The sequence below is a fragment of the Rattus norvegicus genome, chromosome 13 (genome assembly GCF_021556685.1).
Source record: "Rattus norvegicus strain SHRSP/BbbUtx chromosome 13, alternate assembly SHRSP_T2T, whole genome shotgun sequence".
Lineage (NCBI taxonomy): Eukaryota > Metazoa > Chordata > Mammalia > Rodentia > Muridae > Rattus > Rattus norvegicus.
In genome coordinates this window covers 99,521,082-99,543,579 of record NC_141546.1, presented here as the reverse complement: position 1 = coordinate 99,543,579, position 22,498 = coordinate 99,521,082, and the positions used below count along the sequence as shown (strand labels likewise).

The window sequence follows — 22,498 nt, the reverse complement described above, 5'->3', positions numbered from 1 at the left end:
GACTAAGGGATGGCCTCACTTAGAAAAGGCCCAAATTGCTTAAAAGATAAAGGACAATGGCACACTTGAGGGGAAAGCTATCCTCCCCCAGAGAACAAAGAAAAGACTCACTTTGCCAAATACAGAAATGGACTCATTTAGGAGATAAAAAGTTTGTCCAAGTAGTTAAGTGTATGTAATAGACTTTAAGATTTTAGCCAGAGAGACAGTAGAAAGTATAAGGTATGTCAATAAGTGAATGCTTAGCAAGCAAACAGGGCAAAGAGACCTAGAGAGTTTGGTTAAAAGTCGAAGTGAACTTCACTGAGATAAAACCAGAAAAATATAATCACAAGTATCTCCTAGTGCTTGTAGATACTTTTTCAGGAATATATAGAAGCTTTCCTCACCAAATGAGAGACGGCCTCTGCAATCATCAAGAAGATACTGGAAGAAATCTTCCCCCGATTTGGAATGCCCAAGGTAATCTGGTCAGACAATGGCCCTACTTTCATTGCCAAGGTAAGCCAGGGTGTGGCCAAGTATTTAGAGGTCGATTGGAAATTACATTATATTTACAGACCTCAAAGTTCAGGACAGGTAGAGTAAATAAATAGAACTCTAAAAGAGACCCTGACCAAATTAACCATGGAGACTGGCGCAGACTGGGTGACACTCCTTCCCTCTTGCTCTCTTCAGAGCAAGAAATACCCCTTCCAGATTCAGCCTTACCCCCTTTGAGATCTTAAATGGGGCCTCAGCCCCCCTGACTGTATTAAATGATGTTACTGAACCAACATGTCATAGTGCCATAGTAATAATGATTTGTGTGCCAGACTAAAAGACCTACAGGTGATACAGAAAGAAATCTGCTCAGAGCTGGCAGCAGCCTATGCCCTGGGGACCCCTGAGACATCTCACCAGTTCCAGGTCGGAGACTCGGCTACATACGATGGCACCGAACCCAGATACTCACTGGAAAGGACCGTACCTGGTGCTGATGACCACCCTGACAGCCATCAACTCTCAGCCCTCACCAGCCGTGTACTAGCTGCTGGGGCTGAGAGCTGGGACCTAGAGGGAAACTCAGATCTTCAAAAAGCTCCCTAGACTTAATTTCATGTTTGCCCCGGGTTTTATCAAGATAGGTGTGGGGATAGGCTTGATTTCTATTACAAATGATGTAACATTGAATATGTTAGTACTCCTAACACTTCTTGGGATTGTGCCTCAGGGAGCACAATCTGTATAAGTTTAGAAGTTCTAAAAGCTAGTCATGACCTTGGTGTGTAGGTTTAGATAGTGTCCAGATTGGAATCCTGATGCTAAAGACTTAGTAAGACACAAAAAAAGGAGTTGAGGATTACTTAGGGCTAAGGCTATCTAGGTGCTGCAAGGGCAGCACAAGGACATCTGCTGTTGCAATGCAAGGCTTATAGAGAATTCAGAACTGCCATTCAGGAGTAATTAAAGACTCCATGAATCAACTTAGAGAAAGGTTAGACAAAAGGCAGACAGAGAAGCGCATCAGGGATGGTTTGAGGGCTGGTTTAGTAGATCTCCTTGGATGACTACTCTGGTATTTTCCCTTATGGGACCCTTCTTAGTTTTGCTTCTGCTTCTGATTATAGGTCCATATGTGTTAGAGAAACTAGTTAATAGGTTTGACTCCTACAAAAAGATAGAGACGCTCAACAAGGTTGGTTTGAGTCTTGGTTCACTCGGTCTCCCTGGATGACTACCCTACTCTCTGCTATATGGCTGGGCCATTACTAATAATTTTCTTGGTTTTAGTTTTTGGACCCTGCGTGACAAACAGGTTAATTGCTTTTGTTACAAATCGAGTGAGTGCTGTGTGGTTGATGGTTCTGAGACAACAGTATCAGTCAGTTAGGACAAGTGGTGAGACCAAATACGAGACTTGATATCAAAATTCTAAGATTAGAATTACTTAGTAGAAGAGGGGAATGAAAGGAAAATTATACAGATTTAAGGTTTAAAAATATGAAGTTAAAAGAGTATGTTTCAACTCAGGACTAAACACTGTGAAAAGCAAGTCCAGGCAGCCCCGCCCTGCCGCTAGAACTAACAGACCATAAAAGGAAAGGAATGCAGAACAGACCAGGAGTACTGGATCTGACTCACAGGCCACCTGGCAGGAAGAGATAAGCCCCCAGCCCCCGACATCCAGGATGCCCCAAACCTGCCAATGTGTGTAGCTATACCTTATTACCTCATCATGTGAAATAGCCAATCATATGTGAACATGTCTATGTGCCTCGTTTGAATCCACCAATCCCCATAACTATGCATCTGCTTCTGTACGCCCGCTTCTGCTTCCCCAATCCCTATAAAAGCCCCATGCTGGAGCTGCTGGGCGCGCAAGTCCTCCGAAGAGACTGTGTGCCCGAAGGTACGTGTGTTTTCCAATAAACACTCTTGCTGATTGCAAAAAAAAAAAAAAACCAGCTCTTCAGAAGTTGGTCAGATGTTGTCCATAAAAACTGCCAAGGTCAAACCTGTTTAGAACTATGATTTTTAAAGAAGACTTTTACTTATTTTTAAATAAAGTTCTTTTTCAATTAAAATATATTTGGTAAAGACAAAGTCTATTCACGTATACTCATTATGAGAAAAGCTTTTGCCAATCTCAACACAGGTGATATTAAAAGCTAAAAAGATCAGTGTCTCACTGAAATTAAATATAAAAAGTAATAAAAACAGCAGCCACCCATTAAACACACATAATGAATATTCACATATGAGTGGACATGAACTTATAGTTTATACGATATACACAGAAGATGCAGAGGTGTTTGTAAAACTAAGTGACATTTAAATCAAGCAAACCAGCAAACAAGCAAGCAAGCAAACACGAGAAAACCCCGACTCCTCCAGCACCGACCGGAACTGGACTGGGTAGTAGAACGCTTAGCAGAAGTGAAAGGAGAGCCTTTCTTGGGCCTAGATTTCCTACCCAGCACTCACTTCCTATTCCAGATAGGACTTCTCTCCTCACAGCCGTAACCTTAGTTGGGCATGGGTGTGTGCACGTCTATAAGCAATGCTGAGGCGGAAGGACAGAGTTCGAGGCAGGCCTGAGCTACACAGGGAAGCTTGGTTCCAGTGTCCACTGTGTTCTATCCAAGCATCTCTTCCCAGTTGGCAAGTGAGGCTGTATGGCCTGAGGTTCTCGGTGTATTCAGTTTCATTCTCTTTTCTCTATGTCCAACCTGGGAGTTTACATAGGCAGTCAGAGGGTAAGGGAAGAGAACAGCTCTAGCCTCTTGCCAACTATCACTGAGCTGAGTCAATACATAAAGCCAGGAGTAGCTTCTGTGTTCTCTAAAGAGGGGGCACATGGACACGGGAGATAGCTAAATTAGATAGACAGCTAAAAGGATCTAAAATCCAAACCACCTCAGAAGCCACGTCAGGAAGCCTTGTTACACTGTTCAAACAGACAAACTGAAAAAGGACATACATTTCAGTCTGGTTTTTAAACTAGCTGTTTTATATTTAAACTACCAACTTCAAAATCGTTGAGAAGAAATTTCTTATGAAAAGCTTCCACTTAAAAGAAAAAAACCCCCAAAGCTGTGTCTTTAGCTGCTGCTGAGAGGAGCATTTACACGTATTGACAGCTATTCTCTGGATGCACATCACACTGGCACAGGTTTCGTGTCCACCACCCAGTGTATCTGGGAACATCACTGCTCAGACTTCAGACTTCTACACTCTGCACGTCTGTCTAGGCTTCAAAGGCTGAGCGTCCCACAGACTCAAACACATGAAAGTTTGGTTCTCAGTTGGTAAACTGTTTAGGAAGGACTAGGAGGTGTGACCTTATTGGAAGAAGTGTGTCACTGGGGTTGGGCTCTGAGATTTCAGAAGCCCATGGCAGGCACAGTCTGTTTCTCATTCTGCTTGGAGATCAGGAAGTAAGCGCTCAGCTCCCGCTCCTCTGCTCCAGTGTCTGCCTGCCTGCCTGCAGCCATGCTCCCTGCCAAGGTGGCCATGAAGTTTTAATGCTCTGAAACCACAAGCCCCCAACTAACTCTTTCTTCTGTTAGCTGCTCTGGTCATGGTATCTATCTCTTCGCAGCAACAGAACAGTAAGACAGATACTCAACCTGTAACAGTGGTGACCAATTCATTTCCCTGATGGGGGGAAGGACAGATGGACAAGTACAATGACTTCTAAAGTCTACGGACAGCAGCCGACGTGCTACTTAGGAGTTATCTGCTGACACTGGAATATGTGCATTCTGTTTTGATGACAATAAGCCAACATTTGCAAATTTTAAAAACAAAATCTCTTCAGAACTGAACTTATTCAGAGATGTGTTTTAGCACCTGGTCTGTTTCTTGGGCCCTTGCCCTTCTCCTGCTCCACCGGACGACAGCCCGCTGCCTTGGCTTTTAGAAGAGTCTTTCCCTTGGCCATCATTTTGTTTCTGAGGCTTATTCTGCTTTTCAGACTTATTTTCTTTTTCTTTCTTCTTCTTATCTTTGTCTTCTGCCCCAGTAGCAGACACAGGCTTATACTCAATTCCTGTCAGTGACTTGTACTGTGCCTTCAGCTGAAGAAGTTCTTGTACGGCTGAATCCACTTGATCCTTCAGTGTAACAAAGGGGACAAAGAAGGATATCAGGCCATGTAAGTTACTGTCTGGGTGTATGCTAACAAATGCCACACCCAGGCGTACGAGGCTAATGAACAATTAATTAATGGCAACAGTTTGTAGACACAATGGGTTAAATACACTAAGAAAATAAATGAGAGATTATAAAAGAGACAAAGCAAGTCTAGAGTACCAGAAAACAAATGATCTATGCAGTGTACTCACTGTCTTAACAGCAGTCACTAGAAGGACCATACAAAGAAAACCCCACACTGACCTTAGAGGCCTTCTCAGCTTTAAGTTTCCGAACTACTTCTCCTTGACAAGCCACTCTGTCAAACAGCAGTTTGGCTTCCGGTGTCTCTGATCCAACAGGCTTGGCATTGCTGACAGGACTTGAATGTGAGTTCTGAGATGCTGGGAGTTGGCCAGGTACATACTCCTTCCCAGTTTTTTCTTTATACTCAGCTTTCAGGGACAGTAAGCATTCTACAGCATCATTTATTTTAGCCTGAAAACAAAGAGGAAGAGAAATGTCTCAGTTTTTCAATGTCATTTCAAAGAATTAAATCATTATCAAAATAGACTTAACCATCTATGTCCAGAGATCCAAGTACTCAAGGATCAAAAATATTTGAAAACAATTGCATCATAATACACACCCTCACCAAAAAAAAGTGGGTAGGTAGGGAAAGAAAGCGAGCTGGACTAATAATTTCTTTGGAAAAGCCTTGCAAAGGTGCAGTGAGCATACTGGGTGCACGTGGCGGAACGCTGCTCTCCTCTGAACACGTGCAGACATCCGTCTCCTTGTTACTTCTAAACAGGACAACTACGTACAGCGTATCGGGTACTGCAGGTGATCCAGAGGACTCAGCACATACATACATGAAGGACACGAGCAGACAATATGGAAGTGCCATGGTACTTTATACAAGAGCTCTGTGCACTCCTTGGCTTTGTTACCTGATGCAGGTCTGAAATCAGTCTCAACAGACCACTTTCAAAAATTAAAAATGAAAAAGTATGCCGAAGTCTTAAATTACACACAGACCTGTATACTTCAATATTTGATAATTCAACATAACAGAAGGAATGACATCTTTATCAAGGAGACACTTGACACTGTCACAGAAGATAGACAGCAGCACAGGGAAAGGACTCAAGTTGGATATCTGACCTCAAGCTATTACCACAAATCAACAGCTGATGGAGAACCTCAAGACCTCAGCCAAACAGTGAGGAAATAGTGCCTCCCTGTTCAGTGTCAGGCCTCTCGGTTTTCACTGACACCACAGCGCTGCATAGGACAACAGAGTGAATGCAATGGGGGCGAGGGAGTTCACTTAGCTCACAGCCCTGGCATGCAGGAGCAGCACTGCAGTAGCCGCAAGGACCCTGCATCCAGGAGATGGCAACACAAAACTTAGGCTACTTTGTTTTTCTGCCTACCAACTTTGCACTCTGTGATCTCAGGAACAACAAAGTGGGAGTAAATGCAAAAAAGAATCTAGGAGTGCTGGTGGTGACAGTCATAATTCCACTCTATGGAAACTGAGGCAGAGTGATCCTGAGTCCATCCTGAGTCCATCCTGAGTCCAAGGCTAGCCTTGAGCTATACAGCGTAACGATGACTCAGGAAAAAGGGGTTGGGGGCAGGGATGAACAGAGACGATTAGGGAAGGCTGCACGCACTCCCAACCTGACCCATGCTGCATTACTTCAGAATTACAATTATTCCCCAATAGAATTCCATTCTTAAGAAAAATGTCACAGTTAAATAAAGAAGGAAAGAACGGGAAGGGGAATCCATGGTTGGAGAAGGGAAGAAGGAAATGGAAGGAAAGGCAGGGAAAAGGAAGGCAGGGTACACTATCAGCTAAAAGAATGAAAATGTGAAGAAAAAAAGGGACACCCTTGTAAATATGTCTACAAAATACTTTTTGAAAGTTCCAATGACCAAGTTGACCAAAGAGAGAACCGACTCCCACAGCTGTGTCTGATCACATCCCCCCCTCTCCCTCTCCCTCTCTCCTCTCCACACACACACACACACACACACACACACACACACACACACACACACACACTTTCTCTAATACTCTTTAATAATAATATTAAAATAAAGCTTAAACATTCACTTGAGATTGAAGTCAAATGGTGTAGTTTCTTAAGGGAAAATTTGACGATAATTAAAATACTATAGAAAGTTAAGGTAAACAATCTATTACATTATTGAATGAGACACTACCAAGGTTATATGTATAAATATATAGTTCCAAAATACGAGCGAAACTGTACCAGACGCTGTGCACATCTCCCTGACTTAGAAAGTGGCTGTAAACGTTCTTGAGGAAAACTCCAACTACCAACAAAAGAACTCATCGCTTAAAGGCACATTTAGTCTATGCTAGGCACCATGCAGTGTCTTACAAGGACTGTCTTATTAATTCTCAAAATAATCCTCACCTACATTTTACGGGAGCAACAAACCTTAGATATTACACACCTTATCCAAAGTTACACAGTAAGACCTGACTACAGAGTTCACAGCACCTAAGAGAATGAACGCTGAGGTGAGTGTGGTAGACACTCCAGCCACAGTAAGCTCCAGCTTTGATAAGTCCCTGTCTCAAAAAGTGAGGTAGACACAAGACACAGGAGGCTTCTTCAAGTCAGCCTCTGGCAAGCACAGCTTCACACACATGAACCCCACACACGAACATACATATTATGTATTACTTGGGCATCTCTGGCAGTATGTAATGTACACTAAAGAATGTGAAAAGTTACCTTTTAATTTTCTCTAGATTAAAAAGAGCTTGCTAAGTGAAACTGTATGGTATACTTACTTCCAGAGCTAATAGATGTTAAGTTCCTAATGGACAAAGACTGTTTTGAGCTTATGAAATACAACTATACACATAAAAATTTAGATAGTCATTGATGTGGACTAATGATGACATAAACAACCCACACGAAATTTCTCTGAATGTTTCAGGCTAAATCTGGCCTATTCAAAAGTGATCTTAAAATTATAATTCAAGACTGGAAGGCATGGAAGAACCAGAAGTACTCAACTCTGCTCACCTAGGAGTGAATGTGTGACGTGCTATTTCTGCAGCCGCCACCAGGCGGAAGTGAATGTGTGACGTGCTATTTCTGCAGCAGCCACCAGGCGGAAGCATCTCCACAGGGAGATAGGTGGGACCATCATGAGAAATCTAGTTCCCTTAGCTTTTTAAATACTAAGAGAACTTTCAAACCAGCTAAGACCTTCTCTTTAGCACACATAAGCAAGGGATAACTACGCGTATTAATAATAAACAACTCCCAGAGCAGAGGTTTGGGCTTGGTGGGTAGGAGGAGGAGTGGGAATGATAAGGCCTGTGGCCTATGTTTAGAAGAGATTAAGATCAGCAAACTAAAAGACCACAGGGTTTTTAAAAATACTATCTTCTAATTAGAAATCTGTGTTTATTTGAATTAGTAGACCCTGTAAGAAATATCTAAAGATATTACAGCAGATAACACAGCAGAGCAGAGACCAATTAGTTTGCAAAACCCTCTGCTCTTGGGCAGGGGTCAGGCTCTCTGAGTCAACTTCCCAACTTCCCAACTCCACGGCACTGAGTGGACAGAGACCACACAGATCCTGACTATGGCTAGCAGCATCTAATTAACATTCATAGTTTGCTAAACCGGGGCTGTAGAAGCTAAAGTCTAGTGCTTCATAATGCCTTTGCCATTTTATGGTTATTGTCTTTCTAAAAAAAAGTCATCCACAAATTACATAATGAATGAATGTAATTTTTTTTAAAAAAAAGTTAAAACTAGCAATCTGTGCCTGTGCTGGATCTGGAAGGCCCAGGCATTGCCTGGGCACGCAGAATGGCAGAGTTCATGGACCTGTACCTGCCTCTGAAACACTGACTCCCCATAGGCCCTTGTTCTTCCATCCCCTGGACCTCACATCCTACCTACCCCTAACCCTTCCCCATTCTGTTCCCCAAACCGTGACTCCCCCGGATGTGTGCCAAGAACTACACATCCAGGCTGATACGGTCTCCCAGGTAAGTTCAATGCCAGTTTAAAAACCCATGCTATATCTTCAGGGCCATTCAAAGGATGGTGAGTCACATGATTCTGTTCTGTGATTGGCTTAGATGGCTGAGGGTCTCACAAAACTTCTGACCAGAGGAAATCGGAATATTTGCCATGTAAACAACAACAAAACAAAACCCAGAGCCAGACACAGTGGCTCTCTTCCATTCCTGGGCCAGCAGCAGCACCGCCTGAACAACTACTTGGACACAACTGAAAGGCTGTGAGGGTTCCTCTTCATTGCCGACCTAACTGCACTCAGAACCTGGCAGACATAGCTCTGGAGGTGACTGCAGGGTGCTGCAGAAAGGGTTACCTGAAGGAAATGTGTGCGGAGACGGGTGTCACCAGCCCAGGCTGGGGGCCCAGAATAAATGAAGAGGGACAGAATACTCACCAGATCAGTGCCTGTATCTCCTTCCTTTACCTCCTAGTCTATGAAGAATGTGAGTAAATTTCATCACCAGACCTGTGAGACACTCTTGCCTCCGTACTGATCTATGAAGTGCACACCTGAGTTGTGAGTGAGAACAGCCTTTCTCCTGTGTATTACCCGCCAGGTTATTTGGTCAGAGATGAGATACAGCCTTAATACAAAAGGCAGGATGTACCTCTGCATACTCTGAATTTCCTGGAGCATAAAGAAGAGGGGTCGTGGTCCTTGTGTTATATCAAGACTTCTAAAACTTCTAATGCACATGGGGCCACGAATCCTAGGTTCACAGCCAATATGCCCTTTAGTGACCTCTGTGGTCTGTAAAAGGCTTCTATTACCTCAGAAATGCATGTGTGAGATGCCAGGGATCATGCCAAGCTTCATGCCTATGAAACAGTCTCTAAACTGATGATACCTCTAGGTATGATGGCTTATACCCTTAGTTCCATCACTCTGGAAGCAAATGCAGATAAGTCTGTGAGTTCAAGGCCAGCCTATCTACATAATAAGTTCTAGGACAGCCAGGATACATACAGAGACCTTGTTTTAAATACTATTTTTTTGAGCTATACTCCAGCCTACAAGGAGTATTTTACATACCCCTTAAGAACTGCCTTCTCCTTCCTCATTACTCTGGGTTATAAATACATCTCATAACCACTCAAATGTATCATACGGATTACACTCACATCACAATGTCCTTCACCTCTATGAACTGTGAGGTTTTTTTTTAACATATGTAAATGTTTTTCCATTTTAAAAAGATTTTTCTCTTAACTGAATGTATGTATGTATGTATGTATGTATGTATGTATGTATGTATGTATCTGTGGATGCACATATGCACAAGGGCAGGTGTGCACTGAGACCAGGGACACTGGATCTTCCTGGAGCTGGATGGGGAAGAACTGTGAAAGGCTTGACATAGGTACTGGAAGCCAAATTTAGATCTTCTGCAAAAGCAGAATGAAAACTTAACCACTGAGTATTTTCAGTCTTGGCACACAGCAGGCAGTAATAAATGATGATTTCTAGCTCAAAATATTTAAACAGGGAGCCTAGAGCCTGTTTTGTGGGAGAAGTGACAATGCTCACACAGTCAGAGCTCAAAGGCTTGCTTATGCTGCACTCTGACCCCAGCACACTGACCTTAGGAGCCTTTTCAGCTTTCAGCTTCCGGACCAGCTCCCCTTGGGCAGCAACTTTATTGTATAAAGATGTGTATTCCCCGGTGTTGGATGGGGACTTTGTAGAAACAGTCTGCACTGCTGCAGTAGGGGGGTTCCCAGGTCTATACTCCTGCCCAGTTTTCTCTTTATACTCAGCCTTCAAAGTCAAAAGCTGTTTCACAGCTGCGTCAATATCCTCCTTTGGTGCTTTCTTCGCTTTCAGGTCGCGAACCGCATCACCCTGGACCGCCACTCTGCTGTAGAGGATGGCAGCGTCCTCAGCTGCAGCACAGGGAGCACTCACAGCAGCTGCGGGTCTCTCCTTAGGAGCAGAGCCGGTCTACAGAGGCAGAAAGCCAAAAGGAAAGTAAGAATTTATATCAAACATCTTCGCAAGCCTTTATAAAACTTACTATTTCATCCTTATTTCATAAAAACCTTTCACTTCAATTCCTTCCAAAGCTCAGATGAATGAGCTCACACCTAAAAACCTCATCTCAGAGCAATGGTGGCAGCAGACAAAAGGAGAGGAAAGCAGTCACTGCGCAGGCTCAGCATCGGAAACCTGGGGGAGAACGAGGATCCCATGGGAACCTGCACCTGTATCTTTAGGAGACTAAGTACAATGCATCCACTCAGGTCAAGAATAAGTCACCATGGGTTGGGGATTTAGCTCAGTGGTAGAGCGCTTGCCTAGCAAGCGCCAGGCCCTGGGTTCAGTCCTCAGCTCCAGGGGGGGGGAAAAAAAAAAAGAATAAGTCACCATTACAATACATAACAAAGATGCAACATAAAAATAATCATGTATGCTATTAGCAAGGTTAAGTATATTTAACCCGTCTAGGTTTATGAAAAAATATAAATGAATTTGTAAAAAGTCATTCAGCAGGCCTTCAGCATTACCATTAACATTCTTTAAAAACTGAGAAATTCTCAATTTATTTCTCCCTTTGAGACCTCCCCCCACCACACACACCATGCATCAAAAAGCCCTAGACCAGATTTCAATTTTGATGGTAACAGTTTCTCTTGGAGGCAAGTATTTCCAAGGATCTAAACATCAAAAGGAAACCATTAAGACTGTAGAAATCTCTCATTTCAACTGTACTTGAATTTGTTTCAGGGCTTGCGGTTTCTAACCATATTCATACATATATATTCTTTAAAATTCCTTCCACCTAGAAGTAGGTCTCTGTTCCCTTGAATCTGGGCAAGCTTTTAACTGTCGTTTCAATGTGTACAGCAGACTTGGCTCTGTGAGATCTTCCAGGCTCGACACCAGGCAACGCTGCTACCTAGTTCAAGGCCAGCCTGGAATATACCGTGAGATTCTGCCATTGTCCGTGTCCAACTCCCCCCAACCCAAAAAAATTATTCATATTAACATCAGCTAGATTTTAACTGGATTGGGAATTAGCAATTTTAAAAAAAAGTTCTCACTTTACCAAGTCAAGCATGGTCACATACTCTTACAAACATAGCATTAGGAAAAAGGGATAGAGGATGTATAGTTTAGCCAACCTGGACGACACGTCCAGATCCTGTCTCCATAAAAAACAAAACAAAACAAAACAAAAAAAAAAACAAATACTTTTCATTGTTAGTTTGATAACTGATAATGCATAATTATGCGGCTGAGAGGTTAAAACACCCACTGCTCCTCCAGAGGACTTGGGTTCCATCTAGGACCCACATGGCTGCAGAGAGCCATCTGTGAGTTCCAGGGAATCTGATACTATCCTGGCTTCTGTGGGCACCAGGCAGAAAAGTGATATGGACTTACGTGTGGTGAAACAACCATATAAAAGTTAAAATTTAAAAAATATATGAGCTATATAAACAAATCGTTTGTGAACATCTCAGAGACCCTGGGCTGAGGGTACACAGCTCAGAGGTTGACCACTTACCTGGTACTGTGAGACCTCAATTTAATTCCAAGTATGGAGAAAGAGAAAGAGGGTGGGAATGGAGGAAGCCAAAGTGTGGAGTTTCTGGTGTGTGATTAATGACACAAGAACACAGGGACGCCACCACTGAAACAGTTTCTCTCTTTTCTCCTTCCTTCTGGAGGAACTTGGAGATTTTAGTCAAATGAGCTCCAAGTGTATAATGTGTACCTACCAAGCTTCCCTCTTCTAATGAACTACGTTTCTGTCTTACCAAATCTAGTAGTTACTGTTTCATCCTAACTACACATCCTGAGTCTACCTTCTATTGTCCTTCCCTAGCTCTTGTTGGATCAAGCCTGATCACACCACCAATATAACCTTGTATCATCACCCCACTGCCTTCAATGGATCCCGCCTGTGTTAGGAGATCAGTCAGCAAGTTCACGGCAGCACTCTGAGACATTCTAATACCCAAGGAAAACAAGACAGCAAGCCTGTCGTTTGTCAGACACTGTGCTCCTGGCTCCCAGCAGTTAGTTATACTGTCTGATGACCCAGCTCAAGACACTGCTCTGCTGTGCACAGCTGCTGGGCCTGAAGAGCAAATACTTGTCAAAAATCACCAAGGCCAGGAAGTGAGCACAGCAAGCGCAATCAGGATACAAGCATCGTGTGCAATCTCAGTTCACGGTTCAAGAAAATAGAAGAACTATTTTTTTCTCTCAGTATATAATTTTTAAGAATAAATAATAATATTTAAAGACAAAACATTTTCAGAATGACACTTAAAATCTTCAATTTATATGTATAATTTTTTCAAATAGCTGCTAAATAGTTAGACAGAAGTATTTTATTGGGAATTCATTTGGCTGAGGGTGACACTAAAAGTCTTCTGAGACATCAAGGAGCCATGATCAAGGATATCTGAGAACCTCTGGCCTATAAGAAAAATCCACCTCCCCCAACCCCTCCCATCTGTCACCATCGCCAAATCTACACTCTGTGTGAAGAGAACAAGACGTGCATTTCCATCTACGAGCCTCTTAAGGCAGACAGCAGGCAGGGGGCCTATGTCATTGCAGAGGTTATGAAGCATGACCTCTAAGATGAAAACAAACATTCACATCCACCACGTAAAGGCAAAGGGACTTCCCACTGCCACACTACGGGGCTTCCCTTCCTTTTCTCAGAACTTCAATGGCAGGACAGAGCTCTTCTATACAAGGTAGTTGGGATACAAACAAGAATTCTGTTAAAACATATAAAATAGAATAAAAGAAGAAAGGGTGGGAGAGAGGATCTACTGCAGGAAGTGGGGGAGTCCCCCAAATGGTCTGTTAGTCTAGGCTGTCTTAGTTTTTGGTATAATAAAATTACTTTTTAAATAACTCTGTTCTCTAAAATGTTAGCAAAACAAAAAACAGCACTTAATGTCTTCTCCAATCTCAGAATCTCAAAATCAAGGACAACCAAGTCTAAAGAGATCCAGGCTAAGCCCTGGGGTTCCGAACTCTCTGTTAAAGTCAGTATTTACCTCCTTTTTTGAGATTTCCACTTTAGTCTTTTCCTTTGATCCAGATGTTGGCATCTCCTTGGTGTGCCCATCGGGTATATATATCAAGATGCAGGGGGCTTCTTTGCAACTATATGGGCTAAAAAGACAACAGCCAATAGTTTATTTGAACACAATTATCTAAACAGCAATTAAAGCTGTTTACTGGATAAATTCAATGACACCAGCTAATGCTTTTCAAAGCCCAGTGCATTTTGGGGTAATGCCACTTAACTAGGAGTGGGTATGATTGATTCAGTTTTGGTCTCTCCTGTACTAATCTAAAAGACACCTGGTCTAAGGAGACTAATCTTATCTGAAAGTACTTTCACATCAGCACAAAGCCACATCAGGTCTCACTGACCTGTACCACAGGTTATTTAGGGGGACTGGAGGGCACTGTTTTCAACACCTCACTGCCCCAGCACTTGGTCTTATGAGTTACATCCCACAGGGAAATGAAAGTTGTTTCACTTTAGAAATGAATGACTTATTAGCATTCAGTATGCACTATTTATTAAATTACTCATGTGAAATATTAAAATATAGAAGACCAAATCAAACAGCAAGAATTTATCAGACATAGTATTTTAGTCAGGCTCAATCAACTTTTGAATTATTCACGGTAAGAATTTCAAACATGTTGTTTAGATGTTATATTTATTTACCAAACAGGCAGCTGAGGTAGACCGCCTGCTTATGAGGCTGCAGGGTCAATCCTCGAGAGCATAAAACAAACACACAAAAGTCACAAATGCACACCTGACAGGTTCGTACGGCTGGTCGCATATGAAGAATCCGCGCCTCTGCAATTGTATGATGTCTCCTTTCTTCAAATCCTTAAGGCAGGGATCTCCTAGCATTAGTTCTTCATGCTATGAAAATAATACAGAAGCAAATGTGCCTTTTGGTGCAGGACACGAAGACCTCTAAACAACACACGCAGTGTCCACTTGGAACAGTTTTACTACTCGAGGGCTGGGTAACTGGCTCACTCAGTAAACCTTTTACCTTGAAAGCACAAGACCCTGAGTGGGATCATCATAACCCACACAAAAATGCTGGATGTGGGGATGGACACTTGTAACTCAGTGTTGACGAGGCAGAAACGGAGGATTCCTGAGCACAGTGAGTATTCTGATTAAGTGGTTTTTGTTTTGCTTTGAGACATCTCACCATGAAGCCAAGGCTAACCTGGGTCTAGCAACCTTCCTGTCTGAGCCTCAGGAATGCTGGGATTACAGGCAAGGACAGTCATCACACTCCTTACAGGTAACACTGGTGAGCTGTAGTAGCTCTGGGAAGCCTTACATACAATGACAAGCAATCTTGTCCAAGTAATCTCCTCAAACAACTAAGAATGCAGTTGGAAGGGAAGTTACAGTAACACTTCACTGTATTTCATTTACAAAATGTGAACATTAATCTTTACAACTTTTTTGTTTGCTTGTTTCCATTTATTTTGTTTCAGTATAGAAGCTCAACCCAGGGCCTTGTACATGCTAGCTATCTGCTTTTAGAGACAATTTTACTATGTAGACCAAGCTGGCCATGAAATCACGATCTTCCTGCCTCACCCCCCCCCCCCCCTGTAATATTGGGATTACTGACATGAGCAACCAGGCCCAGGTACTTCTTTATATTTAAAAAAAAATCCTACAATCACTGTCTATTTTACCTAAGAAATTAAAACATTTAAAATAGCTTTCAACATGCTAAGGTCTATGTTTGTGTTTCTTGCAGTTAGCTACCTTACTGTCTTTGTTGACGTACTGCTTGAAGTCCTCGTCTTTTCCTAGCACTGGCTTTGTAATCAAGTGCTCATAAGTGACACAGACTGCCGGGACAGGGAGAGCCTGTGTGGTCTCCGCAAGCCAAGTGATCTTAGTTGTTTTCTTGTAGTCTTTGTTTTCCAAATTCAATTTTGCATCCAGAGATGTAATTTTTCCATCTGGATTTCTATAAAAGATTGAAAAGTATTAAAACAAAAAAAAAAAGAAAGTAAACTGCTAGAAATGTAATATTATTCTGTAGTAAGAGGATGAAGAATTCTCTTTAGAAAAATTCCAAACAAGCATCTATTTAATTTTTAACATATGTCTGACAGGCATTAGCTGTATGAATGTCACATACTACATTGAGAATACTAGTAATTCACTGGAGCACAGATCTATTCACATCTGTTAAAGAAAACAGATACACTCAGGAATTTAAAGTCACCTGAACTATTAATCACTATAATCCTGCGATGCTTCAATTAACAATTACTGGCAAGTATATGTTAATGCCTGTGTAGATAGATTTTTAGAACTTAGATAAATCTTAAACATAGTATATTTTAATATTGTGAAGATTTGTTGCACACAATATTAACTAGAAAGTAAAATTCATCATCAACATTGGCCAATCTACTTTAAATGTTTGACTAAGGATAAAATATGTAAAAATTACTTATATAAAATATCCTATCCAAAAAGATCCCGCAGCAATTATTAGATGAGATACTATGAGCACACAAAACAACGAGCTATTTCTTGTATGTCTAAACTGATTCCCAGCATGCACTCAACAGCTCAGAACCAGCTATAACTCTAGTTATAGATCTTCTGATTTCTGAAGCTACTAAGCACCCACAAAGTACACATACACATTCATGCAGGCAAAATACTCACACATGTAAAATAAAAATGCACGAATCTATAAACTAAAGTGTCATTGTCTCCACTGGGCAAATTTACCAGTCAACAGCACTAGTGTCAAGGACTTCAGTCAGGGTCTGATTTAGATAATGTTAATACATAAATAAAGATCAAAGACTTTTTTCCTACAGAGTTAAAAAATAAAACTCTTACTTGTGTATTTTAGTAATGTTGATGTTGCCCCAGTTTATAAATGTGACCATTTCACCCTCTGAGAAAGTCTCTGCATCAGCTCCTTCTATGAAAACCTTGGGACTATACCACACAGGCTTCAAACCAACATCAGGATTCTGAATGAGAAGAGAAAAGCAGGATATGAGTTAAGCAACTCGCTACTGAACCCTGAGTACAGCATGTAAAACCTTCCACCCTGCACTATGCTCTTTAAACAAAAAAAGGTTCTCTGTGTTTGTGCCAAACAAGGAAAGGCAAGTTTCACCTGAGTTCCCAATTCTATTGTTTGAATTTAAACAGTTCAGAGTCATTACACGAGCACACACTCAAAGCAGAAAGCCCACACTCTGAAGCCTATCTCTGATACTGGACCCAATCACTATGACAGAGTTACAGCTGTCAGCCTGTCTCACTGATTTCAGGGACAAAGGCATAGTACTGAACCCCACAACCAGAATGTGCCTCACAGTCTTCAGTCTCACTGCTTTGTATACAAGGAAGGAGCCGCCACTCTCACAGAATACTATCAGACAGAAGATGCCAATTTGGCAGAAAAATCTGAAGGTTTGTGTTTTAAAAGACAAATTTTGAGCAAGTATCATGTCTGTGCAGGCAGGTAAACTACCCTGCTTCACATGGTGGATCTCATGATGAAAAAGATAAAGACTAAAAAGAGACCTCTTCCATTGGAGGCTCCTAGCTCCAAATCTCCAGACATGAGTACATAACCTGGAGTGAACTGCAGACACCAGGAAAAGTACAAAGGACCACTGCGGGTAAGGGAACAGGAGAAGGTAAGAGCAGGCTATCTGAAAGTAGAAATGGGGAAGATGGGGAGAGGGCTCTGGGGAGGAGGATGGAGTAAAGATATCTGAAAATGTCCTAAGAAATCATACACTATAACTATTTAACCAAAACCCAAGAGCAGGCATGAGGAGCTGCCTTTTGAGTTATGGGAGAGAGCTAGCCAAGAGACTCCCAGCATTGTACACTATTGACTTTAAGGAAGAGAAGAGTTTTCTTTTCACATTAATATCTTGTCTCTGTATAACAGAAAGCAAGTGCTGATTGAATCTAACAGCTCTGCCATGTGCTGGGCATTACAAGTTAATAAATTACTGCAGTATACAAATCCACACTAAGATTTGCTCCAATTGGTATTAAATCTTGACAGATAATCTGAAACAGAAAGTATCTCAAAGCCACCCTCCTCTGACAGAAGGAAACAGCGGTTACAATCAGGGCGACCTTGGGATGTCTGGCTACTTCCTTCATCTCCTCCTGCGCGTCCAGGATGTTCACTGGGATCACCTCCTTCTTCAGCAATGCAACGTACCTTGGAGCCACAGGGTCAATAACCTGCAACAAACATCCTCATGTATGCACTGAAACACGCAGTAACACGGCAGGAATAAATAAGTAACAGCAAGGAACACTAACTGGTTTTCTTTGTTACTGCATTTACTAATTTTTTCTTCTTTTCTTTTTTTTTTTTTTTTTTGGAGCTGGGGACCGAACCCAGGGCCTTGCGCTTGCTAGGCAAGCGCTCTACCACTGAACTAAATCCCCAACCCCGTTTACTAATTTTTTAATCTGTTAATTCTTTAATATCTAATTCATCTGTTCATTTCTTTACTATGTAACTGCCATGGAAAGTTTAAAAAGAAAAATGAAAAAACTAATTACAAACCAACAGACACAGAAGATTTAAGATTTCCTTCCCCAAAATAATGACTGGCAAGTAAAAGAAAGTGAAGGAAACAAGTCAGAAGTATTTTGAAGGTAATCTTTAAGTCTAGCAGTATTAGAAATGAGGAAAAATCCTGGAAGGGCTATAAATTAAGATCTAAAGGTAATTTGGTATTCAGTTCTGCACTGTAAAGATACCCACTTGAAGAAATAAGGACAGTAAGAGTTTCAAGTATCATTTCTGTAATAGGCCAAGCACCACAGACCTCCATAGAGCAGAATAACGTTAGATCACTATAATAAGGCAACTCTGCAGTCTCAAAGAACAAACAAGGTCACCCTTCTGAGCTACATGCCACACACAAGGTGGAGCTCTATGCTAAAAAGTAGAAATCTGAAACACATCTGGTCTCAAGCATTTTGGAAAAAGAACACTCAGTGTATACAGAAAACCCACTACATTCCCAAACCTAGCACGAATTTGGCATTGACGGGCACGCAGTACGTATTTGTAGATGACTTGACTGGTTTTAACTGTGCTGTAACCTATTCTGGAGTCAGTAAAAAGGATCCACTGACCAGGGACGACAGCAGTGCTTAGACAGTGAACACCAGGGGGATGAGCACACAAGCAAATGCACAGCTAGGTCTGGTGTCCCACACTGCTGCTCCTTGTACAGAGGAGGCTAGGTTAAGGAGAAGACTCTTCCTCAGACAGACAGACGATAGATAGAGGTGGATGATAGACAGACAGACATGTAGACAGACAGACAGATGAATGGATGAGTAACAAATGCAGTCAGATAATATTTAAGACTCTAAAAGTCTTTGAAAAAGCAATACAACCCAAAGAAGCGTAGCTCCAGCCTGCTGCAGCCTCCTCACCTGCTGCAGCCTCCTTACCTGCTGCAGCCTCCTCACCTGCTGCAGCTAGCCTCCTCACCTGCTGCAGCTAGCCTCCTTACCTGCTGCAGCTAGCCTCCTTACCTGCTGCAGCTAGCCTCCTTACCTGCGAAGCTGTCAAGTGATGTTAGCTGTGTATGGTGGCACAAGACTTTAATTCCAGTTCTCAGGACACTGAAACAGGAGGGTCTCTGTGATCTCAAGGCTGGCCTGGTCTAGTTAGCAAGTTCAATGACAGTCAGGGCTATGGAAAGACTGTCTCACAACAAAAAAGGGGGCAGGGAGGGGCATTTTCATAGCCAGAGTAGCTGTCTGTACAGATTCTCAGGCTGCCCTAGAGAAGTATGATTCATATGGTCTAGGCAAAATTAGGAAATCTGTTTTTAAAATTCACTCTTCAAAATGTATCAAGCAAATGTGAAGAACCAGGACTTATTTGAAGCATTGGAATTCATACCCAGAAATGGTCTCCAGGTTTATGCTCAAGCACTTGCTCATGGCACTGTTATGATGGCTGCAGTGCATATGAGAGGGGCCTGGCAATACCACACAGGCCATTAGAAGGCAACACCCACAACCACCCAAAAGAGTAGCAGCAGCTAGGAACCTAGGTGCCACACACATGGCACCACACAAACAACACAAGAAGAGAGGGAGAAAGGGAGAAGACCGTGTGGCCGCCCTTCCCAGATTTCCCTGACAGCCATGACAGAAAAACCCTTCTGGGAAAGCTGCGGGCTAAGAGAAGGTTGAAGTTACTACATGGGGCTTGGGGGGTGGGGGTGGGAGGTGGGGCTCAGGCTTAGGGTTTGATTTCCAGCAAACTCTGGGTAGCTTAACTGGCAGTAAATTCAGTCTCAGAGTACCTGGTACCTCTGTGAACACTAGGCACACATATGGGGCAGATATACACACAGATATATACACAAATATCTGTACCCATAAAATGAAACAAAAATGTGAAAGTGAAAACCTTTATTTTATTTTTTTATTTTTTGTAGTTCTAACATGGGGGTCTCCTCGCTGGCCCAGCCAATTCATCCTAAAGAAAAGTTCGGGCCCTGCTCAGAACATTTCCTGTGTCCTCCCTATCAAACACGAGCAGATAGAACAGAGCTGATGTGACATGGCTACTAGTACCAAACCATGGAACGTGCATGGAAAGCTATCCTGAAGCTGTTTGAAATGTGACAGTCAAAATGAGAACTGCAACAGCAAGTTAAGTGGATAACCAGAAAGCAGAGCCGTCAGTCAAGAGTGTGAAGATGTAATTGGAGGGGACACCTGCCATGTCCACAGAGAAAGGCTGAGCCGCAGCTAACATGGTGGCCGCATGCACTACGTGCCAGTGTGGGGGAGGGAGGGAGGAGACAGACGAAAGCAAAAAGGAAAACAGGACTGCAACACTTGAGAGACAAAGACAGAGGCCAGAGAATCACTGTAAGTCTGAGGGTCAGGCAGGGCTATACAGTAGAACTGTCTCAAAAAAAAACAAGGGGGAGTGTCCGTTAAACTTCAGAACTGAAGGAATGAGTTTTACACTAGAACCATATGTCATTTCAATGAATACAATGAAAACAAACCCACACTAAGGAATATTATAATTTCCAAGTAAAAGAACAGGTCATAGCCAACCAAGCATGGTAACCCAGACTAGGGCCGTAAGATCCTGGGTTACAGAGTTAAGACCAAGTGATAAATCAACACACTTACCAGGTCAAAAATCTAACACAGAGGTAAGCACCTAGAGACCCCACCTGTTACTCAGGAGACTGAAGTGGGGTAGCTACTTGAATCTGCAAGTTCAAGATTGGTCTAGGCAACGCAATGAGCCTTCCTTTAAAAACATGACTTTTAGAATGTCATATAAAAAGGTCTCAGTAGATCTCTTTATTCCATTCAGAGTGCAGCACATAAGAAAGGATGGTAAGAAAGAAGGACCAGCTAATACAGTAATGCACACATGCCTATAGTCCCAGCTCCTAGGGAGACTGAGCTAAAGGACCACTTAAGCCCAGGTGCTGGAGACCCAACTGGATACCACAAAGACCCACTACAAACAGAACTAAGCAAAACCGTCCAGGAAATAGGCGATCTATCACAGAAAGAAAAAAAAGGCAATTCCCCTGGGCGATAGGAAGAGATCTGTGTGTACAGCTCTGCCCCTAAAGCACAAAAACAATGGACACCACCAGAGAGGTTCATAGGCTCTGACTAAGATTCCTCCAAGAGCAAATTAAAGAACATGTGTAGTGTCTGGAAGGAGTTTGGTGGCCTCATAGAACTTCTGAGAACCAGGGGTCAATAAATGAGGAGGGAGAGCAGGCAAAATAAAACAAATGACAGGAAGAAACCAAATTCTTACAAGAAAAACAGACCAAAGCTCCTGTCTAATCGCAGGCAGACAAGAGAAGAAAACCCAAGTACTGTCCTACATGCCTAGAGTATGGACAGCAAGCCCCACAGGAGTCATCCTAGAACTCAGCGGGGAGGAATGTAAAGGGGAGAGCCCAGAGAAATACATTGCATATACTTGAAATAAATAGACACATATAGCTTGATTAAGACTTAGACCTATGAAGGTTGTGTACCTAAAAAGGTATACAAATAAATATTCTATTAAAAACAGAGACATCATGAATTTTGCAGGCAATGGACGGAACTTGGGAATATCATCCTGAGTGAGGTAAACCAGAACCAGAAAGACACATATAGTATATAACTCATTTAATAAGTGGACATTAGCAATAAATTACAGGATATCCACAGACCCAAAGCGACTGGGTAATAAGTAGTTTCCAAGGAAGAATGCACTAATCTCACTCAGAAGGTGAAACTAAATAGTCATCAGAGGTGAGTGGAGAGAGGGAAGAGAACGGGAGAGGGGTAAAGAGAGGGACAGGGGTGGGAGTGTGAATGGAGACTTGGTGGAGACCATCTTTGGTCCTAGCTGGATGCTAGGATGAGGGAGGATATGGGGAGTCTCTGGAGGTGACCTTATCTGAGATTCTTACCAGCAGGGCATACAGAGACTGAACTGGCCTCCTCCTGTAACCAGGCAGGACTTCTAGAGGAGGGAGGAGGACATCAATCCACCCATAAAACCTTCAACCCAAAATCTGTCTTGCCTACAAGATAGATGCACAGGGATAAAGATAGTGCAGAAACTGAGGGAACAGTCAACCAATGACTGTCCCAATTTGAGACCCATCCTGTGGGAGAGAGCCAACCCCTGACACTATTAATGATGCTCTGCTTGCAGACAGGAACCTGACTTAA

The 22,498-nt window shown here is 42.4% G+C and overlaps 1 protein-coding gene across 3 annotated transcripts in view; it reads right to left on the bottom strand.

Moving 5' to 3' along the window:
* The window catches only part of Eprs1 (glutamyl-prolyl-tRNA synthetase 1), a 70,416-nt gene that overhangs the window by 21,524 nt on the left and 26,394 nt on the right, over positions 1-22,498 (bottom strand). For all 3 annotated transcript variants that reach the window (NM_001429565.1, NM_001429566.1, NM_001024238.1), the window contains 8 exons: positions 17,876-17,986; positions 16,607-16,743; positions 15,506-15,713; positions 14,517-14,629; positions 13,737-13,854; positions 10,294-10,653; positions 4,882-5,115; positions 4,336-4,598 (listed from right to left, as the gene is read on the bottom strand). In NM_001429565.1, the coding sequence (NP_001416494.1) occupies positions 4,336-4,598; positions 4,882-5,115; positions 10,294-10,653; positions 13,737-13,854; positions 14,517-14,629; positions 15,506-15,713; positions 16,607-16,743; positions 17,876-17,986 (1,544 nt within the window). The remainder of the gene's footprint in view (positions 1-4,335; positions 4,599-4,881; positions 5,116-10,293; positions 10,654-13,736; positions 13,855-14,516; positions 14,630-15,505; positions 15,714-16,606; positions 16,744-17,875; positions 17,987-22,498) is intronic.